This window comes from Serinus canaria, chromosome 1A (genome assembly GCF_022539315.1).
Source record: "Serinus canaria isolate serCan28SL12 chromosome 1A, serCan2020, whole genome shotgun sequence".
Taxonomy (NCBI): domain Eukaryota; kingdom Metazoa; phylum Chordata; class Aves; order Passeriformes; family Fringillidae; genus Serinus; species Serinus canaria.
Genome location: NC_066314.1, coordinates 55,787,688 through 55,812,365, shown reverse-complemented (window position 1 = coordinate 55,812,365; position 24,678 = coordinate 55,787,688). Strand labels below are relative to the sequence as shown.

Below are 24,678 nucleotides of genomic sequence, written 5' to 3'. Positions count from 1 at the left end.
AACATGCCCCCAGGTCAAGATAAGGACAGCAAGAGATCATTTACCAATTACTGTTATGGGCAGAACACACTCAACTTGAGAAAAATTAGTTTATTGCTAATCAAGTTAGGAAATATAATGAGAAATAAAACCAAGTCTTGCAGCACCTTCCTCCACCCTTCCCTTCTTCGCACGTTCAGCTTCACTCCCAATTTCTCTACCTCTTCTCATCCAGCAGGGAGAATTGGGGTTGTGATGAGTTCATCTCACATTGTCTCTGCTGCTCCTTCCTCCTCAGGGAGAGGACTCCTCACATGCTTCCCCTGTTCCAGTATGGGGTCCCTTTCCCAAAGGAAAGTAGGTCCTTCAAGAATTTCTCCAATGCAAGTTGTTTGCAAGGGTTGTCTTTCATTAAATGCTCCAGCATGAGTCCTTTCCCATGAGGTGCAGTCATTCTCCAATGAGGGCTCTTCTCTCCACAGATTCTGCCATGACAGATTTTGCTCCAGCACAGGCTTCCCTTGGAGTCACAGCCTCCTCCAGACATCCCCCTGCTCTGGCGTGGGCTCCTTCAGGGGCTGCAGGTGGATCTCTGCACCCCCCCCTGCCCTCCAGGGTCTGTAGGGGCTCAGCCACCTCACTCTTGGCTGCACCACAGAATCTCAGAGAAATCCCAGCTCTGGAGCAGCTCCTGCTCCTCTTTCTGCCCTGCCCTGGGTGTTTGCAGAGCTGTTCCTCTCACATTTATACTCCTCTCCTTCACCTGCTGTTGTGCAGTATCTTTTACACTTTCTTAAATATGTAATCACAGAGGTGCTACCAGTGTTGCTGAAGGGCTCAGCATTGACCCGCAGCAGGTCCATCATGGAGCTGGGGGAGCTTCTGGCATCTTCTCACAGAAGTCACCTCTGCAGCCCACCCCATCACCAAAACCTCGCCACAAACCTAACACTCCTTTAACTCAAGTTTCTCATTAAATTTTCTACAGCTTCCTAAACACACTTTACTCTCAAATGACCACTGGCAGAATAATACCAACAGGTTGATTTTACAATAATGATAACAGTTTCTTGTGTCTGCATGGATATTTTATAGATGTTTGAAGAACAAAGGGATCCCTTCCAATATATGCACCTTGTTCTGAGCTTGCAAAATATTTAGAAAGGGAAAACTATGAGACTTCTTTTTCCTTTACCAAAATATGAAAGGACCCTTCAGAGGATTGTGTATTCCCTCACCAGGCTGTGCACATCAACACCAGCAACATCAGCATAGAGTTCAGGCACCACTGACTCAGGCACCTGCAGCACTGTGTGCCCACTGCTGGTCTTCATAGCTGTTTTCAGGGAGCACAAGAGCTGTGCTGGGGAAGGCCGGTGAGCTGCACTCCACTGCCAGCAGGACTTCATGATGCAGTACCTGTAAATCATGAAATTATGAAATTATGCCTTCATGCAAAGAAATGTACCTTAGATCTTCCCTTTGTTCACTTCAGAGAATATCCTATAACTTAGAGGAGAAAAATCACTTTGTTCACTTCAGAGAATATCCTATAACTTAGAGGAGAAAAATCATTCCCCAACAGTGCTGCACCTTCCAAGGAAGCACTGGAGCAGCAAAATGCAAGGGCACTTAAGCAAACAGAAACAAGTGGCATTTTCAAGGGAAGGAAATGGAAACAAGTGTCATTTTCAACAGAAGAACAAAAAGGTTTTGACCACAGAGGTTTTATGCAGCAGAACTCAGCAAGGAGATGTGGCAGACACAAATCTCCTCTGCTAACAGATTACTCTCAGCATAGTCTAGACATAGAAATCTTGTGTAAAATCTCATTTTCTATGTCTGATTTCCATTTAGCTCTGCCAACCTCATGTTCAGTTGGTCATAAAGCAAGTGGCTTACATGGCATGCTGGCAGCTCGAGGGCTGCTTCATAATGTTCTGTTTCTGCAGGTAAGATAAGATATCAGATGGTGGCACCTCAGGATATGGTGGAGCACCTGGAAGGGTAAAAGGAGCAATGGTAGAAAACTCTATGGCAGTGGTTGCAAAGAGCAGCTTCTGTGCAAGACTGCCTTCCTTCCCTACCAAAATCTGGTTTTTTTCCTTACCACAATTCAAAATAACAGAAGATCCTAAAGGGTGCTTATTTAAATGGCCCAACTTTACATTCTAAAATTTGAGATTTTGGGTCTTGGTAATTTTCTGCTTCCTTACTTTTTTTTTTTTTTTTATTAGCATTAAATCTTCTTACCTAATGTAATCATTTCATACAGTAGAATTCCAAAAGACCACCTGCAAGAAAAGAAAACAAAGTGATGTTGTTTGCTGGCTTAAATACATAAAAAATAGGCATGGCCTGCAGACAGGAGAAAGAATGAGATGTAAAAGTGGAGTGTTATGCTGAAACTAGATCTGCCTTCCTGTGAATTTCAGGACATGAAATGATACATAAAGGAGTGAAAGAGACAGGTGAACTTCTAGCCCCAAAATGAAGCCATACATGTCTGCCTTGATGGTAGGGGGTTTGCTCAGGAGCCTCTCTGGTGCCTGCCACTTGACGGGCACTTTCCGTGTGACTGAGCTGGCACCATGTGCGTGAGTTTCGTAGGCCAGGCCCAAACCACAGAGCTTGGCAGTGAAGTTGTGATGAAGAAGGACATTCCTGGCAGCAATGTCACCATGGAACAAGTTCTTTTCTTCAAGATAAGCCTGGGAAATTAGAAAAGAAAGAAAACAGGATGATTTTAAAACAAATTTAATTGATAGAAATTTTCACTGAGTTTATGCTTGTCTTCAACACTGTGGAGTTACACATGCTCACCAACGTAATGGAAGCATATTTTCACAAAGCCTTTATTCTCAGTGCTTAGGCCAAGAAGACTTAAGCCACCACCCAAACTTGTGTTGCAATCAAGCGAGAAGGAAAAAATGCAGCCAACCTGAGAAGACTTACCAGAGCTGCTGCAACCTGCTGTCCAACCTCATATACTTGCCTCTCAGTGAGGTCATAGGGGACACCATCCATTGCCATTACATCCTTGACACAAAATAAGAGACCTTGGTTCAAACAAGTGGCACAACAGTAGGATTGTGGGGAATGTTTCCTTCTATTCTATCTAATCTTATGCTCCTCCTTCTCACAATTGCTCATAAATTGACTGAAATGTAGGACAACGTGGATGGGTGATGCTGAGGTTGTGTGGAGTAAGACAAGTATATTAGAGACAACTGATGGGCAAATTGACATGTGGGGAAAAAAATTAATGTTAGACAGAAATTGTCAGAATGACAGTGAAGAATGACAATCCAAACAGGTGAATGAAAGATTTACAAATTAGAATGATGAGTAGAAAAGCACATTTCTAACACATGAATTGGACACCTGGTATGAGACTAACCGTCCATCTCTCTTCCACCCTGCCTGTAACAGTGAGAGATGAGAGAGAGAATAAGATAAACACACAATGTTCTTCCTGTGCCATTTTACAGCCCACATATATCTTCTACTTAAAAACTTCCTTAGAGGTTATGGTTTCACATGTTCAGTAACCTTTGAAAGGTTACCTTCCATAACTAACCTCATATGAACTGTCAGTATCCACAGCAGTCAGTGGAAACACATTCCATCAGTCAAATCCTCAGATCATGAAGAATCAGCTCCATTTGTTTGTTTTGGACATGACATGTACTAGCTTTATTTCCTACCACCTGGACCTTCTGCTGAACAGGACAGGAAGCAATCCTTCTCTAAATAGAGTTTCAGATGTAGGAGAGTGATGGATTTACACAGTAACAGCAGAGTTTTGTTTCTATGCCTTTTGTAACAATGAGTCATAGAATTAGAATATGCTGAAGTGGAAGCAAACCACAAGGACCACCGAGTCCAACTCCTGGCCCTGCACAGGACATCCCAACAACTCCATCCTGTCCCTGACAATGTTGCCCAAACACTCGTGGAGCTCAGACAGCCTTGGAGCTGTGACCATTCCCTGGAGCGCCTGTTCAGTGCCCCACCACCATCTGGAGGAAGAATATCTTCCTGCTATCCAATCTAAACCTCCCCTGATATTTAGGCTCTTTTTTAGCTTGGGAATACCTTCTGCAATTCCATTGGGTCTGCCCTTGGCTTTACTGGCTGGAATCATCAGCAAATATCCTCACGTAACTGTCATCCCATTTTTAGGTTATTAATACATGGAATGAACAGCACCATGTCCTAGATAGCTGACCTCCCTTCAGAGCAAGTACCAACCTTTCATTCTTATATTCTATTTCCTGTCTTTTACCAATTAGTTATCATCCCATGACCTTCCCCTGTGTTGTAACTGCTCTGCTTTCTTAAAAGCATTTGGAGTGAGACGTGATTTAAAACTTGAGAAATTCAGGTGGCTGTGTGAATTCATTCTAATTCCAGTGCCTGCAATGCCCTTCAATGGTCTGCCGAGTAGGACCTGTGTAGAACTTCTTTGGAGCATAGAAATAGCTTTGATTGATATAGAGGGATGCATGGAGAGATGGAAAAAATAATTTATGACTTATGGATAGATATGTACCTAAGGAATTGAAGAAGCTATTCTGTCATCCCTTCTTTTGACTCACCCTCCGACACGTCCACAGAAATGTCAGCAGGTCACCAAGAGACACATCTTCCATGATCATATAAAGTGGGAGCTGGTCTACACAGCATCCAACCAATTCAACCAGGTTCTCATGATGGCCAAGATTTTGATGGAATTTAATCCTTCCCAAGAAATCCTTCACTCTCTGGGGACTAGCTGGATCTGAGAGAACAAAAGAAAACAAAACCAAAACAACAACAAATGGAAGCAGCAAAGAACAGGCTGACATCTAAAACCAACATGGTCAGCAATCTTTAATCCTACCAAGACATTAATTCAAGAACATCTTGGACTTACTGTACAGAACATAGCTTGTTATTGCCCAGTACTGATGGCAATGCTCTGCCCAGCACCATGTCTGGGACACAGAGACTGTGCCCCAGTGGACTGTACCAAAGTGGATCCTGACCACAGGCCGTACCTTGCAAGGCTTTCAGCACCACAGTCTTAGTCTTCCCAGAGCTCCCAGTTTCTAACTGTGCTCTGTAGATGCTCCCATAGGCACCAAGGTTTATCAGCTGCAAGCTGTCTGGTAAGAGTTTCTCTCGAGGTATCTCTAATTCTTTCAGAGTCAAGGATGCAGAATTTAGCAGGCTCTCCACAGATCTCTCACTCAGCTGGATGTAGCGGCTCTCTGTTGAGCAGGGATCCTGCTGATTCTTTCTTGTCACTGACAAAAGCAAACACATATGATGCATAAAAGCAGACAGATGAACTCTTGTAATAGATGGCAATGCTCATCCTTCCACGTTCTTCAATTTTTGCTCCACAGTGTTTCAGAAATCAGGGCAAAGTAAGGAACTGTTATCGTATAATACTTATCCTGGCCCTTGAAGAGGACAAAGAATTTATCTCCCACTCTATTTGATGAAAAGACAGAACCAGTCTAGAAATTTCTCCCATATTTAACAACATAACCTTTATGGATAAGACACATTTGGACTTCATTCCCATGTGCTCAAGCAATGAACATTTTCTTTTATTACCAGTTCTCAATTATTTCTCTTAATATAGGCTCAAGATCTGTTTCCTCTACATACAAAAATTAGTTCAGAACTGTATTTTCATTTCCACACAGCCACACGTGAATCAACAAACCTTTCCCTACCCCCTCACCATTCTACTTCACCCTGTTCTACCTACTACCTACTACCCCCTCACCCTGTTCTACTTCATGTTGTCTCCATAGGAAGAGGGTGACAGCAACTTGAAATTAAACTTCTTAAATGGCAGCATAGAAAATGGATTAACTAGGTGTAATCTACATCAAAATTACTATCATTCATAATTACCCCAGTAAAACTCTACTTGCAGCAGCCTCCAGGAGCTGTTACATAAATACACTTTGTAGCTCTTGTGATGTTACCCCAGCATGTTAAACAGCTTACACAGCAGGATGCTTCAGATTTTCTCAGGTCCATCTATACTACTGCTGCTGCAAAATGAAGAAAATCAGTGTTCACAATTTTTCTAATGTTTACTGGATTGCTGTATACCACTCAGGATCCTCATAAATGGTTTTGCCCAACAGCTCAAGTGATGGGGAAATGGAATTGGCTTCTGGCTGTGAAACCAATACTCTTTCCTCTGGTCGGAAAGCATTTTTTTACCTTGGGCTCCGGCTGGTGCTGATTGCTCCTGCTTTGCTCGCAGGCCACGGCAGTGGAGCCAGAGGATGACAGTGAGGACAATGACAAAAACTCCCACCAGGAGAACTGGGACAACGATCACTTCCGTTTGGTGTTCACGCACAACTGTCAGCAGAGAAAAAAATGGAAAACCAAGGAGTAAGCACCATACTGGTTCTGTATAACCATGTAGCAACAGTCCATTTCAGTAACTTTCAACCCCAAAAGTGTGTGTTCCATCCTCTGGAATAGCTGAACACTGTTAGTGCTGCCATCTTATTTTTCAGAGGTGCTCAGTACCTAAACTGCATGAAATCACTAAGACTCCCACACCTAAGGTCACTTATTTAGATGCTTTAATATGCAGGCCTGGAATTGTAGCTATTTGAAGTCACATCCACCAGTGGAACAGAAACAGCACTGGCAGCAGGACAGCAGGGAGATGGGACGGGCTGGATATTGCTATGCCATCACATGCAATTACAGCTCCAGCTCCTTCCAGAAATATTATATAGAGCATTTTAAAGGAAACTAGGTGTGGTCACCTTTGGAATTTGACTGGAAGACATTGCAATTAGCAAGGCTTGTGAAGGTAACTATCTTTCTCATGTCCCCAGATTTGGAGGTAGTTGAGACCATTTTTTCCATTCCCAAAGATGGCAGAAAGCCATGAAATCAAAATTCCACAAAACTGGTCCTTTGGGAAGCTGCAGGGAATCTTTAATGACTGCTGTACCTCTCATTCAAAGTAGAAATTCTCTAAAATGGCGAAAATTAGGTGAGATTAATCCAGCCACAGAGGCTTCATCCCCATAAACATTTCTTCCATGAAACACAACACAGGGAAAACTCCATCAAATCTTTCTGTGTGGGCTGGGATGCCGTGGAGGAGAAGAAAGGGCTTGGCACACTTTTTAATCTGGCCTTCCTACAAGCATGTGAAATCTTATTAAAGGAATGTGTGAATCTTACCACACAGCTTGTCATTGCTATTGCACTCCAGCAGCATCCGTGAGAATCTTTTCACATTCCCTGCCATGTTCAGTTACAAGCAAGCAGGCCTCCAGCCCCCACTTCCTGCACAGACATAAAGAATAATAACAAAGTTTATTGGGAGAAAGGATGTTGATGAAGCAACAAGGGAAGTGAATAGGGAGCTTTCTACCCCTTACAATCAGTGGCTGCATGAAGCAGCACTGGGATTTGAAGGCTTACAGAATGACACAGGACATCCACCATCACCGTCCTATGGATGATGCACTGCATGACCAGAGAGAATTTAGGGTTAAGCTTGTTCTACACTGCTCCACAAGCAAATGAGGACCCCTAGTCCTAAAGGCTGGCATATGTACAAAAATCCATAGATATGAACATAATTATTATATTTAAAGAACATCTAATACCCTCCTAGCTAAAACATTTTTAAGATGCCAGAATGGCTTAGCATTATATCTTCTGGTCTATTACAAGTGAACAGATCAGCAGCATGCAGAGAAAATGTCATTCTTGACTACAGTCCTTGCCACAACTTCTACAGTTGCTGTGTAAAGACAAGGAGAAAAAGAGTTGTCATTAGGGCTCTCTGGTACCAACTTCTGAGCACTGCCAAGACTGTAGGTATTCTGAAGCACAGCAACTGCAACTCTTCTGCATTTGTAGCTGAAAATCCACAGCCTGTACAAGCATACACCTTGTTTAGTCACTGCTTCTTATAAACATTGCCAAAATGTAAGACTTAACAGCTTTGCAAACAGTATTATCTAGAACATTTTATAGGAATTGTGACTTCTATCCTGTAAGCACCTACTGTGTTTTCAGCTATGAGTTTTAGGCAATTAACCACAATGGCAAATACAGGGCATTGATTTTATGGAATTTGGTGATGAAATGTTTAACAGTTTGTTCTCATGCTTAAAATTAATAAGTGAAATTATTCTTTACCAGTTGCACATCAGAGACAGCAAAGATTTTCCTTGCCTGTGGGTTAACACTGTACCAAGATCAGTGCTGTCTAGATCATGTGCACATATACACTGTATTACTCCAATTTAGAATTTACATTAGAGAATTTGTGCAATTTTAGCTAAATTTCAGCTTGTTTATTCCACTGGATTTTTAATATTCTTTTACACAGACTGAATTCCACTCACTGGAATTCACAGAATCATAAAGATTGGAAAAGATCATTAAAAACTCAGTCAGCCCAGCACCACCACCATGTTCACCACTAAACCATGCCCTCATGTGCCACATCCACAGGTTTTTTGTAGATTTCCAGGCATGGTGACTTCACCAACTTCACCGGGCAGCCTAACCCAATGTTTAATGACTCTAAGCAAATAAAATTTTTCTGATCTAATAATCATCCCCTGATAAAACTTGAGGCTGTTTCCTTTGTCCTGTCCCTTGCTCCCTGGGAGCAGAGCCTGACCTCCCCCTGCTGTCCCCTCCTGTCAGGGAGTTGTGCAGAGCCAGAAGGGCCCCCCTGAGCCTCCTTTTCTCCAGGATGAGCCCCCCCAGCTCCCTCAGCCCCTCCTGGTGCTCCAGCCCCTTCCCCAGCTCCCTTCCCTTCTCTGGACACGCTCCAGCCCCTCCATGCCTTTCTTGTCCTGAGGTTCCCAGAAGTGCCCCAGGATCTGAGGTGTGGCCCCAGTAGTGCCAGCCCAGGGGACAGTCACTGCCCTGGCCCTGCTGCCACACCATGGCTGGCACAGCCTAGGTGCCATTGGCCTCCTGCGCCCCTGGGCACACCTGGCTCCTGTCCAGCTGCTGTCCCCAGCACCCCCAGGGCCTTTCCCAGCTTTCCAGCCCCTCTGCCCCAGCCTGGAGCTGCAGGGGGTTGGTGTGACCCAAGGGCAGGACCCACGACCTGGCCTTGTTGAAGCCCACACAAGTGGCCTAAGCCCATGAATCCAGCCTGTCCAGATCCCTCTGCAGAGCCTTCTGACCCTCCTGAACCCAAATCCTGATGTCAAAGCTAAATATACAATGAAGACCACAGTACCTAAAAATAGCAGAAGCAGCTGCTCTTAGACAATGGGAAATACAAGGCAAAACCTTAGCAGAAGTTAAACTACAGTCACCTGCGCTTGCAAACTGCTCCTAGCAGACTACTTGGTGCACCACACGTGGCTCAGCAGCTCCACAGCCTGGCAGTAGTAACAGGTTAATTAGCCCCCATCCTACCCCAACACTGCTGCTCTGTGCACATTTGCCAACAGGATGAACACTTGGGGAAAGGTGGCATTTTGTTTCCAGCCATGTTTGCTTGCCAAGCTGTTTTGCTGCCCTGGCAATTCAGGCAAAGCACAGAGGGCAACACAGGGATAGGAACAAGCAGCTAGAAGGTGGCAGCTATGGAAACTGCTTAAACCAGTTTAGGAAACCCAAATACTGAATGTTAATGTAGCTGAGCTGAATTAACTGTTCACCAATGCCAAAAAAAGGGATTATCTCCCATCTTTGCTGTCTTCTCACTGCTTGTTTTGCTCTCAGTTGTGCAATTGATCACATGGTAAATTGATTCAAACCACTAACCTAGTAGGAAAAATCCACTGCTCTTTTGCCATGGTGATTTCCTGCCATTTTCGTGGCTGGTATTAGTCAGGGGTGAATGGCTAATTCAAAAGCTGCAGTATGAAACCACTCCCTGTGTCAGCACAGATCCACAAGCACTGTGTGCCAGCAGAAGCCTTACCGTGATTTTTCCAGTCCCTTGTCATTCATTTTCAGATGGATACTGTCCCCTTAGCAATAGCAGAAGCATTCACACAACTGTAAAGCCCTAAAATAATCAATCCTTTCTGACATTTTATGGCCTTGAAGTTCTTATTAAGTTCAATCATGTTATTTAAAGTGCCAGGATTAAGACTTAAGAAGCCTGAGTGACAAACTTTGTGGTGAAGACTGAAAAGAAATATCAAGACTTAAGCCGCCCATGGAATATATGGGAACGGACAGCTTGAATACTGCCCACACAGAAGCTGCCTGCTGCTTGCTCCTGCCATGTTCAGGAGAGTAATTTGTCCATATTCACAGCAAATATACGGTTTTTCCCCTGAATTTGTCTAATTTGTAAGCTATGAGCAGTTCCCATCATCAGTGCAAACATGTAAATCCTTGTATAATGATTAGCTAATGGTCTAAAGAAACAGCTAATTAATTAAATAGGAAAAAATAAGGCGAAGATTCATCTAGATCTTCATTAGACCCTTTAAAAAATGCTATGAGCTGACATGGACTTAATGCAGTTATTTCTCCAGATATCCTGTCCCATGTTAACTGCACATCACTTTATTATAAAAATATTCTCATACTTGTTTTTCGTGCACCAATTGGGAGGACCAGCTGTAATGTGACTACAGGCACATAAAGTACAGCTGAGTAATTCAGTAACTTCAGTCCAGCACACTGCCTGACTGATAAAAGACAAATCCTTAAACATTATGTCTTCTACTCAATTTCTTGCAGCGGAAAAACCTTGCTCTCCAGCTTTCCTGTTACTATTTCACTGCTGCTTTTATTATTTCCCTCCTCTTTTATCTGACCTTTGGACATGGTCAACAGTCAAGGCTTTGGCAACTACTCTGCACAAGCGCACTGTGCTGGCTGTGCAGCAGGAAGGGAGAGGAGCTACTGGGGAATTGCAGGAATCAAAACAGCAGGAAACCACAGGTGTGGGCAGTTGTGGACATTGAACGTCAGAGAAGAGGGAGGAATAAAGCACCATGGTAAAGCAAACAGTTCCCCTGCCATGTCCACTGTTTACTAAAAGCAGCTCCAAAAAAAATAAAAAATGAGCCTGACAGGTTTCAGCCATCCATTTGTTAGACTGCATATTCTGTGTCTTCTGCCAGCAGAAGACCTTAGAGACTATTTCCAACAGCTTGGCAGACCATGTCATTTTTGCAAGGTTTCCCTGGCCTATGGAGTCCCCTCATCTCTCACTGCAAGGCACCTGTGGGTTACCAAGCAGCATCTTCACCTGTGCTGAATGAGAAATTCTCACCAGCCACACCAGAGTCCCTTCTGTCCTTGTGAACAAGGACTAAAAATAATATCCTGTGGCTTGCTGTAGCACTGTCTCAGCTATAAAGATTTAGTATTATAACTCACTTTTGGAACAGCTGGTAGCTGTAACACCCTGTAAGAAAACAAAGTGTTTCAAAAATCAGACACAGAAACACAAGACTTTCTCTTCGTACAAAATTAGAAGCAATACTTAAATATCAAACCTAGGCTAGCTGCTACAGAAGCATATTAAGGGAGTGGAAGAAAATCAGGCTGACCACTTTTGAAGAGCTAGACCATAGAGAAAACAGCAAATAATGAGGCCTGTGCTGCTATTTGAGCAGGTGGTTACTTAGAGGAAACTTGGCTCTTTTTCAATATTGCAGAAAAAACAGGCACATTTCTCAGTCACTACTGCACTGAGAAATGAGTCAGGAGGACTCATTGCTGCTTGTGCTTTTATGCTAAAAATGTTGTAGTTCTAACTGGCACCATTTCAGTGGAGATATGCAAGTTCTTACAGTGCTAGGTTTTGCTTAGATCATCTACAGAAATTAATTTATTTGTGCTGCATAAGGAAATCTAAGAACAGAAGTGTGAATTGGTACAGAACCTGAATGAGGATTAAGACAAAGATATTTTTTCTAATGCAGACATGGACTACTATAGTTTCTGGAAAATTAACATATATCTTGAACATTTCCAATGAATTAAGGCCACCCAAAGTAATTCCTCACAGATAATCTGAAGAATGAGTTAAAATAATAAAAACCTCAAGGAATACATTAAGCTGAAGCCCTAAATGAGCAGGCTATTAAAAGCCTAGAGGCCAAACTTTCAACAGTACACTATCACCTGTGGCTTCCTTTTATGAAAGCAAAATCATATCCTACTTTTGAAAATGTCTCCCTGCTGACTGAGCTCTGATTTTGCTGGTATTAAGCTGCCTGTATTAAGCCTGTACCAAACCCCAGCACAAATATAGAAATTCTGAAAAACTGACAGCAAAAGCTATGACAGAACATGAGAAGAATGAAGAATTTTTGTTTCAAAGGACAACACATATATATAGCTCTTGTTGTGAAAAACCTACTGTGTGATGAGAACACTGTATGACATCACATTGCTGCCTAATGGTTTCAGAAATCCAACATAAATCTGCTTTCATAAATTCACAGCTACCTGAAGCTGTGTAGACAACTTTAGTTTTAGTTTTCCAAGTTCTGGATGTTCCTTGGTGGATTTAACACAGATTTTGTTTGTAATTTAATCATTAGCTCATGCACACAGAGGTAAACTCATGAAAATCTAGATATCTGCACCACTATGGGTTAGAGATCACTGCATTACAATCAAGTAACAGTGATGGGAGTAAAATGGTAATTAGTTCTGAATTCAGCCCTAGGCATGTATTACTTAACTAAAGACTGGACATATTTATACACACATGCATAGCATCACTTTGTTTCAGTGAACTAAGGCTAATTTTATACAAAATTTAATTACTTTTTAAATTTCTTCCTCTTTAAAAAATGCCTGTGAGCTATTTCATTCAAATCAGACAGTATGTAGAGGACATCCCTCTTTTATTTTTTCTTTAAACCCCAACGCCATTATGATCACAGAAATGGCTGTAAGTAGCTTCACTACCAGCAGTAGGCACATGCACATATGTACATGCATGCACACACAGAGACATATAGACTTTACAGTACAGCCACCTTCTAATTCAGGTCACATTTATATTAATAAAAGTCTTTTAAGAAATAAATATTAATGGGCTGATCTTCCAGAAGTGCTTTCTCTCACTTACCTGAATGACACCAGTTCCCTTGCCCTGCGGTTGTCTTTTCCTGAAGCTCTCCTGCTGCCGGTTCCCAGTTTGTGAGGCCACTCCCAGTAACTCTGATGATTACCTTGGTAGGGTGGTAATTCTTATGATTAAGTTCCTCCTCACTGATTTTTCTACTCCAGTCCCGCCCAGCTTCGGATCTTTGCTGCTCTAGGTCTCCTCAGCTGTCTCCCCGGGGATGTCCAACACACAGCTGACAGGAAGGCACATACTTGCAGAACAGGTCTGCCTGGCTTCCACACACCAGCTGCTCATGGGCTGACTACAGAGACAGGCACAGCAAAGAGCCCTCAGGCAGGCACCTGCAGTAGGGTTTGAAAGGCACACCAACACAGATCAAGAGGGACAGGTTATGTAATAAACAGAACTCATGCACTTCTGGCTTCAGGTTCACATTTGAAAAGAATGGGCTCTTGGAACAGAAAATCTGTACAAAAACCCTAGGACTACAGAGGCTGGAAAAGCATTCCATCAGGAACACAGTCTGCAATTGAAGAAAGAGAAAAAAGATTAATGATATCAAAACATGCTACAGCAGACAGCAGAAACCAAAGTTTTTTCACATTCTGCCTTGCCCCTTGGTGTCCCTCTTGCTCGGGCTGTCCATGCATTCTGACAGAACTTAGGAAAGTTTGGCTTTCCCCTGCCATTTCCTCACACCACTCTGTGCCCCCCAAACACACTAAGCAATATTCCTGAAGTTCCCTGTGACCTTTTCCTGCCATGATGCCCTGGGGTTCTCCATTGTGCTCCACTGGTGTCCTCAGCAGCCGCGGGGTCTAATCTTCATCACACATCTGCATTTTAGTTCTGGGGACTTTCTTCCCAACCAACCCATGTATACAGGCCCCAGCCGTTGGTCTGCTCTCCCCTATCACTGATAAATCTTGTGTTAAGAGTTTCAGGTTCCCGAGTCCTGCTTATGTGAGTCTACACAAGATTATTTGCTTACCTACTTCATAGGAGTGAGAGACAGTTGCTTTTCAAGTGTAAACAACATGAGACCTACTTCTTGTTGAGAGTTGTGGAAAACGCCAATCACTTGTTTTTAAAATTTTAAAAGTTTAATAGTAATAAAATGGTTATAAAAATAATAATAAAGTAATAATAATTTGGACAATTTGAATTACGACAATATGAGACAATAGAAACAAAGAGTTACGGATATCTGGGTACCTTTTTCTGGGCAGCATAAGCCCGAAAAAGGACACCTGTTAACAGAGGATTAACCCTTAAAAACAATAGCCTGTAGCATATTCATACATCTCATACATGATGCATAAATTCCATTCAAATACAGGATTCTGTCTGGTCATCATCAGCTTCTTCCTCATAATCCTAACAGCATCATCCTGCCTGAGCGAGGCGGGAAGAAATTTGTTTCTCCTGATAATGGAGCAATAAATTCTCTTTCTCTGAAAGATTTAGGTGTCCTGTGACTGCTATCTCAGTGCAAGTCCTTTCTTTAGAAAACAGTATCCTACATAGCATAGTTTCTATTTTAACATTTTGTTATAACCTAAAACTATATTTAACACACTACTTCAGAGAATTAATACAGCATTACTTTCTAACACAACACATATAATATTTGTTATAATATTTGCGAAAAGCCAATCATAAAATACACATTTTTCACAAGAGACAAACTTCATTTCTCACTCAGCAACTCGATGCAGGTGGTTTGGGGAAGATGCAGCAGATGATGTGATCTCTGCCAACTGTTTTGGCCAAACTCATCTACTCCTATTAACATTTTGTTGCTGCACATAATTGTGTTATTCTGGGGAAAATTTTAGTTGTGGCACAATCAGTACCTTTAGGTATCAAAAGACAATTGTTAATTTAAGAGAGACTTCTCCTTAGCACTATTCTTCCAGCTGTCATTAACCCATGTGTGCAAAATGGTGAAAAGCAGGAGTGATTTTTTCATTGCTTGATCTCTCTACAGACACTGGGAGGAGTGGGCAAAGTAGTATCAGCAAAATAGTCCTGTCCTGGACTATTATCCCCTGAGAAACCAGGAAAGACATCTTCTAGACTGAAAATTTTCTTGAAATAGAAAGATCACTACAGCTGCAGAATGTAGGCTTAGACTCTGATTTCAGCTTTCCTCTCATTCTGGTACTAATTTGCATTGATTCTCTGTAGTGTTTTCTCCATGAAGGAGCAGGGGATCTGTCTTATACCTCATTCTCCATTAAATAGTAGATAAAATGCAAATAACAGTTCCTCATTTAAATGAGTCCCTTACTGAAATGAGCTACATTCCACAGGCACCCTCCTCAAGGGCACCTGGAGGAAAACCTATTCAGATTCCTGTTTAAAAATATGACAACTGAAAATCTTCCTCCTTTCAGTTTCTACACCTCCCTACTGTGGAAGAGAGTGTGAAAGGCAAAGGGTTAAATATTCAGGGTAAGCATATGCAAAAGCAACAATGGCTGCAGCTTTTAATTTCCCCCACCAGTGTCTCTGTTGTGCTCCCAGTCTGACTGGTTGGATAAGATATTTTAATGGTTCAGAGTTGAAGCTTCAGCCTATATAATCCTCCTCATTCATCAACAAGCCTTTCCCCCTGCTTAGTGAAGTGACAGAATTTATTGTCCTGTGAAAAACAGACTTTTCCTGCTATGTCTTGTATTGTATGTGCATCCACAAAGAAAACATTGCCTGTTAAACATCCTCTATCCTTCTCTGTTTTTTCTTCATGATTAAGCACACTGAAAGGCAGCAGACTGCCAGTTTTATTAACATAACCATCCTCTTTATCTCCAAGACAGCCAGAGCACACGTAGAAACCATTCTAACCACACACAGCTGCTGCACCATAGCCTCAAGATGGGTTGTGGGACTAAGCAGTGAACTTCTAGAGTTATTTTCACCTTCTAATATAGGGCACACTTAAAACTGTGGCTTATAGCTGATAGACTGTGACTGATATTTTGGTCAAAATAAGCCCACAGATGTGTAGAAACTCAGAAGGTAAGGGGCTAATGTGTAAGCCTCAAACAACAACAGCCAGGCAGCTGCAGAGCCAACCAAGGATCATTGGTAACAACATACTGTGAGAAGGAACAAGATGTGGCTGGGGAAAGGGCCATGCAGAGGAAGTGTAGCACTTTTCTGGGACACACACCCTTGATGTAGTTTTTGCAGATAAGCACAACATGGCACAGTATAGGAATGATCTTGAAGCAAAAGAAAACTTCCCATCATTATCCCAAGTGTCTGCTCTGCCTCATGAGCTTTGCCTCTCAAAGTAGCAGGTTTTCTTAATCAAGAAAAATTACCAGCCTATTTTTTTTAATGGCAATTCTGTTGTGATTTTCAGTTCAGCCCTGCAGTATTTGTTATTTGAAATTTCCAAAGGTTGCACCCTTGAAAGAAATAAAGAATATGAAAAGAAATAAAGTAGAAAACTGAAATGACCTAATGATCGGGCATCAATCTTCATCAGCCAGCTGAAGGTCCAGTAATTTGCTAGCACTTCTTTTATTCAGGGGTTTTACTCAGCTGCTTTTGAGCCCCTGCAAAACTTTAGAAACACAATGCTCTGTGATAAAGTTGCATTCATGCAACTTAGGTGAATAAATACTTAATTTTATTTTGAAGATAAGAGTCTCATCTTCAAACTAGCTGCTCAGTTTGCAGTGAAATGAGTGGTGATTGCAAGAGATGAGCAGGTCTGCTGTATAATGAGAATACTAATATACCAAATAATTTAAAAACAGGACTAAGTTTGTGTTTGTGAGGATGAAATAGGATAACAATAGACAGCCCAAACCATTCAAGGTTTGGATATTGATGTGGAATGGGACATGACTTGGACCACGGACAATTCAGAAATGGGACTCCGCTATAAACCAGATCATTCCTATCTATTAACTCTTGACAACCTTGAGTCTTGTTGCTCTTTCTCCAGAAAAATTCTAACCTGATTTTTTCCTTATATCCAATATAAACCTACTCTCCCTAGCCATGAACCTGCTGCCCGTTGTGCTGTCATTGCCGGCCCTGGTCTCCCTCCGTCCCGCAGGCAGGGAGAGACTCCCTGAGGAAAGCAGCAGAAGCTCCACCCGGCTTTAAACTCGGGGGTTAAGATGTACCTTCTGCGTTACTGTCAGGAAAGCCCCTGAAACCACCGCAGGCCATCTGGCGCGGCCGCTGCCGCCACCACTGCAGCTCCTGTGGCTCGGCGATCCGGGGGCGGTGCGGGCAGGGCTGGCGGCGGAGGGCGCCCCGTGCTGCGCTGGGGCTGCGGGCACGGAGGGCGGCACCTCCCCTGCTCCGGGCCCCGGGACGGCGCCGCGCCGGGCACGGGACGGAGGGAGGCTGCGTTGCCCAGCACGCCCGGCCCGGTCCTCTGTCCTTCTCTGCTTTTTCTTTATGGTTAAGCATACTGAAAGGCATCAGACTGGCAGTTTTATTAACATAACCATCCTCTATCTGCAGGACAGCTTAGCACACAGAGAAACCACCGAAACCACACACACGGCTCTGTTGGATAGATGGGCGGAACCCAATAAGATGGTCTTTAATAAATCCAAGTGCCGAGTCCTGCATTTTGACCACAGTAACCCCCTGCAGCGTTATAGGCTGGGGACAGTGTGGCTGGACAATGCCCAGGCAGAAAGGGACCTGGGGGTACTGATCAATAGCCGGCTGAACATGAGCCAGAAGTGTGTCCTGGTGGCCAAGAAGGCCAGTGGCATCCTGGCCCGTCTCAGGAATAGTGTCGCCAGCAGTAGGGAGGTCATTCTTCCCCTGTACTTGGCACTGGTGAGGCCACGCCTTGAGTGCTGTGTCCAGTTCTGGCCCCTCAGTTCAGGAAGGACATTGAGACCCTTGAGTGCATTCAGAGGAGGCAACGACGCTGGTGAGGGGCTGGGAACACAAGCCCTGTGAGGAGTGGCTGAGGGAGCTGGGGTTGTTTAGCCTGGAGAAAAGGAGACTCAGGGGTGACCTTATCAATCTCTATAGCTGAGAGGTGTACTCCCTACCTGAAAGGTGCGTATAGTCAGGTGGAGGTTGGTCTCTTTCTCCAGGCAGCAACTGACAGAACCAGAGGACACAGGCTGTGCCAAGGGAAATATAGGTTGGATATTAGGAAAAAAGTTTTTTTATGGAAAGAGTGATAAAGTACTGGAATTGTCTGCCCAGGGTGGTGAAGTCACCATTCTGGATGTGTTTAAAAAAAGACTGGATGTGGCACTCGGTGCCATGGTTTAATTGAGGTGTTAGGGCATGGGTTGGACTCGATGATCTTGAAGGTCTCTTCCAACCTAGAGATTCTGTGATTCTGTCTGTCATGCCGCACAGAGCCGGCCGCGGCGGCGCTGGAAGCGAGGGGCAGGGGGGACACGGAGCCGGGACATGGAGCCAAGGCACAGCCACAGCCACTGCCCGGCGCCGCGGCGCGCCAACCGCGCCGCTCCCCCGGCCGCCGAGCTCTCCCAAGTCATTGTGTTCGTGAAACACAGAATCAACCGAGCTCGCGAGCTCGGGCAATGAGCTGGCGAGAGGGGCGGGCACGGCGGGCGGGCGGTGTTTGGTGTCCCGTTACCGCCCGCCCTGTCCGTGAGGGCGGCCGGCGGCGCGGCCCCGGCGCCCCAGTGTGGGCTTGTGGTGTGGCGCAGCTCCGGGGATTGGGCTCTCCAAGGGCTCCGGGGCAAGAGGGATGCCCGGTTAACCTCAGTTTTACCTCGTTGTATGAAGAGACACTTGGAACACCTAGCGTCCGAGGTTTGGCGCCGGTTTAAAATGCTTTAAAGCCATTACAAACCACCGGTCGCGTTCCTTCCCCACATATCGGCCATAAAGCCCGGAAAAGAGATAGCCACTAGCATAAGATAAAAACTCTGCAGCATGATGTATAAAGTCGCTACACTAAAGCTCTTCCGTCTCTTTCTTCACAGTTCCGTCCCACCCACTGATGGTTTTCAGAATAGGAAATTAAAGGCAATATTTTGTGTCACATTTTCGGTGAACACTAAGGTTCCAAAACTATTTTTGCCCCAAGCATTTTACATCTTAGAATTTCATTCCCTACAACTAAGCAGAGGTTAGGGAATCATAATCACTTATCTGCCTCTATGGTGATAGAACTTAGTGTTTGTACTTAACCTGGCTGGAGCCCGCAATTGTGAAATAAATATTGGTTACAAATGGGGATTTTACAACTAACTTTGAAAATAAGGAGTTGCCCTGGGTCAGAATATTTGGGAGAGAAGCTGGAAGACAACTGTAACTGGGTAATGAAGTTGCTAGTGAAGGGTTTGACACAATGATCTTTTATTACTGATACCAAAAATCTTTATTTTGCACAAGCACAGCATATTTTAGCTAATTCTTTCTACCAGTTTCTAAATGAGTCACAAGTAATGTGCAGCATACAGATGACCAGTAACCTTAAACGCAGATTCTTACTAAATTCACATGTAAATCTAAAAAGTGTATGCTTTTATTTTTTTATTACAATGTTACTTTGTCTCAACTATGAAAATCAACTCACTTAAGAGTAAAATAAAGTAGGGAATTCTTGGTTTCCTTATAGATGGCTGAATCAGAATCTCAGGAAGGAAACTATTATAACAGGGGAAAGATGGTGGAGAACTTTAAAACAGACATGGAGGAACTTCTGGAGGAAATGGAAAAACTAGCAGGTACAGGTCTTTATTAGGAATGATATGGATTTTTGTACTAAAGACACTGAAGATCTTTTTTTATATTTATTCTGTAAACTTCTGTGTGATAGAAATGTAATTAAAACAATCACCATCAACTAATCCTCATTATTAATTGTGAAAAAGCATGCAAATAATTTAGGTGGTCCAGATGGCTCAGAATTAAAAATCAATAGGTGATGATGCATGCTTAGTTCTGAGTGTTGGTTAAAACCAGAAATATTACTAAGGTGTTTAATGTACAATTATTAAAATATAGTCTATAAAATGAGAATTCTAAAAAATGGATACATACCTCTCAGATCAGTGTACTGTAGTGAATTCTTGGTAAAATAAAGGGGAAAGTATGTAAGTGTACATTAGTACATAAGCGCTAAAACTATTTGCTCAGCTTTATCAGATACTCATTATTTCAAAATTAATTCCATTATTTACGGTACTGATTATTTTAAAATCAATTTCATTTCTTAAGTTTTCCTTAAAATATTTAATCTCTATTGCAATCTCCTTGATCTTATTCTTCCTCACCTAGCTGTAACTAGTCTGGAGGGATGATTCCTTATATAATATTCATATATTTTAAAACAGTCGCTTGACCCTTTCTGTTTGATTACCTGTTTTGTTGTCATTTTTAGGAGAAGTGTCCATAAATTACATCAGTGTACTTTCATTATGAACTATTTTGAGACATTTATAAAGAAGTAATACTGAATAGTCTATTTAAATAGAATAAATAGTCTAGTATTACTGTAGGCAGTTTCCATTTTATTTTCCAGCCTTCTCTGAGATCTGAACTGATAATATATCATTTTATTAATTGAACTTGCTTATTGAATTTATTTCTTGAATCAGTCATTGCTTTTTCCTCGCCAGAAAATAGTAATACCTGTGGTGTTTGCAGTGTGTGCAACCTGGATGGCCTACGACTGCGTGGCCATCCAGGCCAACCCAGACCTGTCCAGCGCCATGCAGCACTTGGAAGATATCTGCCTGATGTGCAAAGAGCAGATGGAGAAGAAATGGCAAGAGGTGCTACTGGAATCTAGAGGTGAAGGGCAAAAAAAGGAATAAATTGAACTTGGTCATGCTGCCAGAATGACATTCCTTGGAAAATCACTTAGGTCCTTTTTTCTCCCAGCTGTGGAGGTTTCACAGGCACTGGGGGAAATGGGCTTTCCTCTTGCTAAGAATGACTTATTTGTGAATGTCTGTGGAATTATTTTAATGAGATTACACATATTGCTTCATATAGTTGAGGGTAAAGGGCAGCAGTGTGTGTAATCCCTGTAGAGTTTGCACACACAATTGACACAGCCTCTGTTCTTTTCCCTGGAAGATCATACTCCATAGTCAGCATAACTGGAATTCTTAGAAACCTGAACAAACTGGGGGGAATGGGCAGCAGGGGTGCTCTAGAAGACCAGCCTAGTGGCACTGCACTTTGCCTTTCAAAGAAAACTGAAAAATTGCTTATTTTCCCAATTGAAACACAGGTTAAATTCTAGATCTGCAGATAGATTTAGATGGTTTTATTTAGTATTATCATCTAGGTGTTCAATTACATAGTTCTATTATTTAGATAGATCTTCTATCGTTGTTGCATTTTCTTCCATTAGGTTTTTAACCGTTTCTTTGAAATTATTTCCCCAGAAAGATGGTTCTTTTCAAACCTTCTGAAAGTGGCATGAAATATTTTTTTTTTTACCATTATAGACTGTAGTGAGTGTGGTAGCATTGCTGCAGAAACCAAACTAACAATGTTTTAAAACATGCTTCATTCCATATGTTCTTACTGTGAAATATTAGAAAAGGACAAAAAAATTTCTTCTTTAGTCAGGATGTGGATTAAGAGCAGCACCTCGTGGTTTGTGGTTTTACATAAATGAGTAATTGATCAGAGATGGAATTCAGTGCAATAAGTTTTAAGAATTTTCTCTTTTATTAAAATCAGTCTCTTTTAACCAGAAAGTAACCACGATACAGCAAATGAGAGCACCTCCATCACCTCTGAAGAGGTAATGATTTAAATCACATCTAAATAATGCCTGAAAGTTTACCAGTGTTTAGGCTGTGTATTTCTTTGAGATTGGTTGATCTAAATTCAGACAAAATGCTTATTCACTGAAGTAAAAAATATGTGGGCAATTTAACTTCGGGTGTTTGGTTTTTTTTAATACCAAGTATTTCTAGAGATACAAATGGTAAGAACAAACTTTGAACACTACATTTGATTTTCCTGTGGGTAGGTCTTCCCTTCTCCCCAAGATTCCTCTCGTAATCGTCACATAACTGCGAAGACAAAGTTGGGGCTAGGCAGCAGTGCTTATTCCTAGAAAAACTATACAGCAAGATTACTTTTTTACTTTATTTTTACTTTGCTATTTTTATCTTTTATTATTTACTGGGTTATTACTCACCATCTACCCTATTTCAGCCCCCCTTGAGCCTGCAGCAGAATCCAGATAGCCCACATTGCAACACCTTTATTTCCTGTCACTGGGGTGCATCCATCAATTTCCAGAAAAAGTTAAGTGGAGTAACAGCCCCATCTAGTGCTCACATAACTGTACCAGTAAACTGGATTGCTGACATCTCTTAACTCCCCAACACCCATTTTCTGTGATGAGAAGTGTCAGCAGTTGTGTGGGGTGTAACACTGCAATGCTTTTACCATCCATGGCACAGCAAGACTTACTGATCTTAGTTATGCACTGCACCTGTTGGTAGGTCAAGAGGCTGATGCCCATAAGTAACCTATCCAAGAGCTATCAAGTGGAGCCATAAATACTCTCAATATTCTGTTTTAGAGTTTCCATTAACGGCTTCTTACCAAGAAGCAGATGAGACTTATACAAAGCCTCCTGTATAATTCTGATGGAAATTGTTCTGGTTGAAACTGTGCCCTTCTTTCCAGTGTAAAACAACTGAAAGGGGGCTGAAATGAGAACATTTCACACTCAGGCATCTCAGCCTTGTCAGAACATGTCCTAGAGCTCTGTTTAGAATATTTATTTCATTTACTACTACTGCCTTCCAGTTCTTTATTATAGCCCCAATTACCTCAGAAAGGCTCAAGAATCTATATGAGCTGTTTTACCATTTAGCATATTTGCAAAATTTCAGTCGATTCTTGCAATTTTTCCTGAAATTGAATTTGTAGCAGAGATTTATTATATATAAATATATATATAATTATATGTAAATATATCTATTTACACATACTATTAAAATAATTATCTTTTTTCTGAACAAGAACTGTATCACATAGGCACTACTGGTATGAAAATGGCAGTGTATAATTGATTAATTCTGAGGACCTTTGTGGTCCTACTGAAGTCACCATTTACAAGTCAAAACTTACAGCCAAACATTGAAGAATAATGTATTTTGACACTAGTCAGAAAATATAATGAAGCTCTTTTCTATCACATTTTAAAACCTTAAGATATTAATTACTCATCTCATCAGCTGGTGGTACTAAGTCATGAAGATCTATTTTCTGCTCAGTGCATCACTGTCCTGCTCTAGGACTCAAAATTCAATCATAGCAGCCTTGCTCCATTATTGCAAACAGCACAAAATAGAAAGTTTAAGCTACCACTTATTTGACATGGCCTCCAAAATCTTCTCATCCCCTTTACATCTGCAGAAGGATCCCACTGCCACTTGTCTCATACAGATGATTTTCCCTACAGCTCTGAGGATGTCAGAGCATGGACTTTCTCTCTACAGAATCACAGTGGTGCTGAAGGCTCATTGGTTCTCCAAAAAGCCAAACCAGCAGAAAGGAGAATGATGTCTAAGGCCATGGCTTTGAACTCAGAATCTGCAAAGAGACTCTAAAAATCCACAACAAGTAACAGAGTCGGACATCCACAGCTGATTTCACAGGCCTCACAGCAAACTATGTAGCACAGGCTTTATTTCCAGAGCTTTTTCCAACAGAAGGTGTTTCACTTCCAAGGCACTTGTTGCACCTATGTAGTTCTCCCACAACAGCAGCACTGTCCAAGACAGAAGTACACCTATCTCTCCAGGCTATGAGTGCCTTGTATTGCAATTATGTTGAAATTAAACAATCCACAAAGGAAGGCCTACAGAATTGTCTTCTTCCTTTATCTTCCTCAAAAGTTCACAAGCCACAGGGAATGTTTTTGCAGCACATTAGCTACACTGCAAATTCAAAATCCATGGAGCTAAATGTTTTTTTTAAGAAATTAAACCAACACAATACCAACTAAGCTCTCATTTGAAATTCTGCTTGAGGCAAATAACCCATGCCCTTATTTACAGCATAAGCACCAGCTGCCAAGAGAAATGACCCTCATTTCTGAGCACCAGGTTTATATTTTTTTTCTGGCAAATTCAGCTAACAAGAGCATAAGAGGCCTACTAAAGGAACAACTTATATACAGCCCAAGACATCTAAGATGTAATTTTAGTAAGCGCTTTAAACTTCGGTACAGTTAAGCTTGCATTTTCATAACCAGGGAACTGAGGGATGAAGTAGGTTATGTCAGTCACTGGCTTCTGTTTTATGCAAACATTCTTACTAGAAGCAGGACAGAAATAACAAATAGAACTCAATGATAGGACATTACTTGCATCTCTCCCTCACTTTCTCCTTTTATTAAAAAAAAAAAAAAAAAAAGAAAAAAAGCTACTCAGGTACTTTTGTTAACCTGATCCAATCTGACCTACATTTGTGCAGAGATTAAGAAAATTCTATTTAGACTATCAAATCTCTCAAGGAAAAAACATCTATTGAAGGCAGTTAAAGTAGTTTTTATGACAAGTTCTGCAGTAACATTTCAGTATTTATTAATATCTTGCATCTGCTTATTATGGTGAAATTATCAACCTCTCCCCAATATTTAGTTTGCAGTAAAATTTAAGCCTAAA

General features: G+C 42.0%; 2 protein-coding genes across 5 annotated transcripts in view; one reads left to right on the top strand and one right to left on the bottom strand.

Annotated features, from left to right (window-relative positions):
* The window catches only part of SYCE3 (synaptonemal complex central element protein 3), a 46,066-nt gene extending 21,631 nt beyond the window's left edge, over window positions 1-24,435 (top strand). The window contains exons 1-3 of one of the 3 annotated variants that reach the window (XM_050970161.1): window positions 6,262-6,387; window positions 19,647-19,755; window positions 20,678-24,435. In XM_050970161.1, the coding sequence (XP_050826118.1) occupies window positions 6,373-6,387; window positions 19,647-19,755; window positions 20,678-20,847 (294 nt within the window). In that variant the 5' untranslated portion in view covers window positions 6,262-6,372 and the 3' untranslated portion in view covers window positions 20,848-24,435. Of the gene's footprint in view, window positions 1-6,261; window positions 6,388-18,714; window positions 18,836-19,646; window positions 19,756-20,677 lie in introns of those variants that run through there. The other 2 variants (XM_050970160.1, XM_050970159.1) reach the window with 2 other exon arrangements.
* Window positions 76-14,531, bottom strand: STYK1 (serine/threonine/tyrosine kinase 1). 2 transcript variants are annotated; one of them, XM_030238040.2, is made up of 10 exons: window positions 13,052-14,178; window positions 7,201-7,305; window positions 6,211-6,354; window positions 5,022-5,270; window positions 4,581-4,762; window positions 2,935-3,018; window positions 2,482-2,690; window positions 2,233-2,273; window positions 1,882-1,978; window positions 76-1,398 (listed from the first exon to the last, which is right to left on the bottom strand). In XM_030238040.2, exons 2-10 carry the CDS (start codon window positions 7,265-7,267, stop codon window positions 1,194-1,196), a joined length of 1,278 nt encoding a protein of 425 aa, XP_030093900.1. In that variant the 5' UTR covers window positions 7,268-7,305; window positions 13,052-14,178; the 3' UTR covers window positions 76-1,193. The 2 variants fall into 2 exon arrangements, with proteins under 2 accessions (XP_030093900.1, XP_050826113.1); XM_050970156.1 differs by lacking the exon at window positions 2,935-3,018 and having other exon boundaries at window positions 13,052-14,531.
* Window positions 24,436-24,678: the final 243 nt, after the last annotated feature.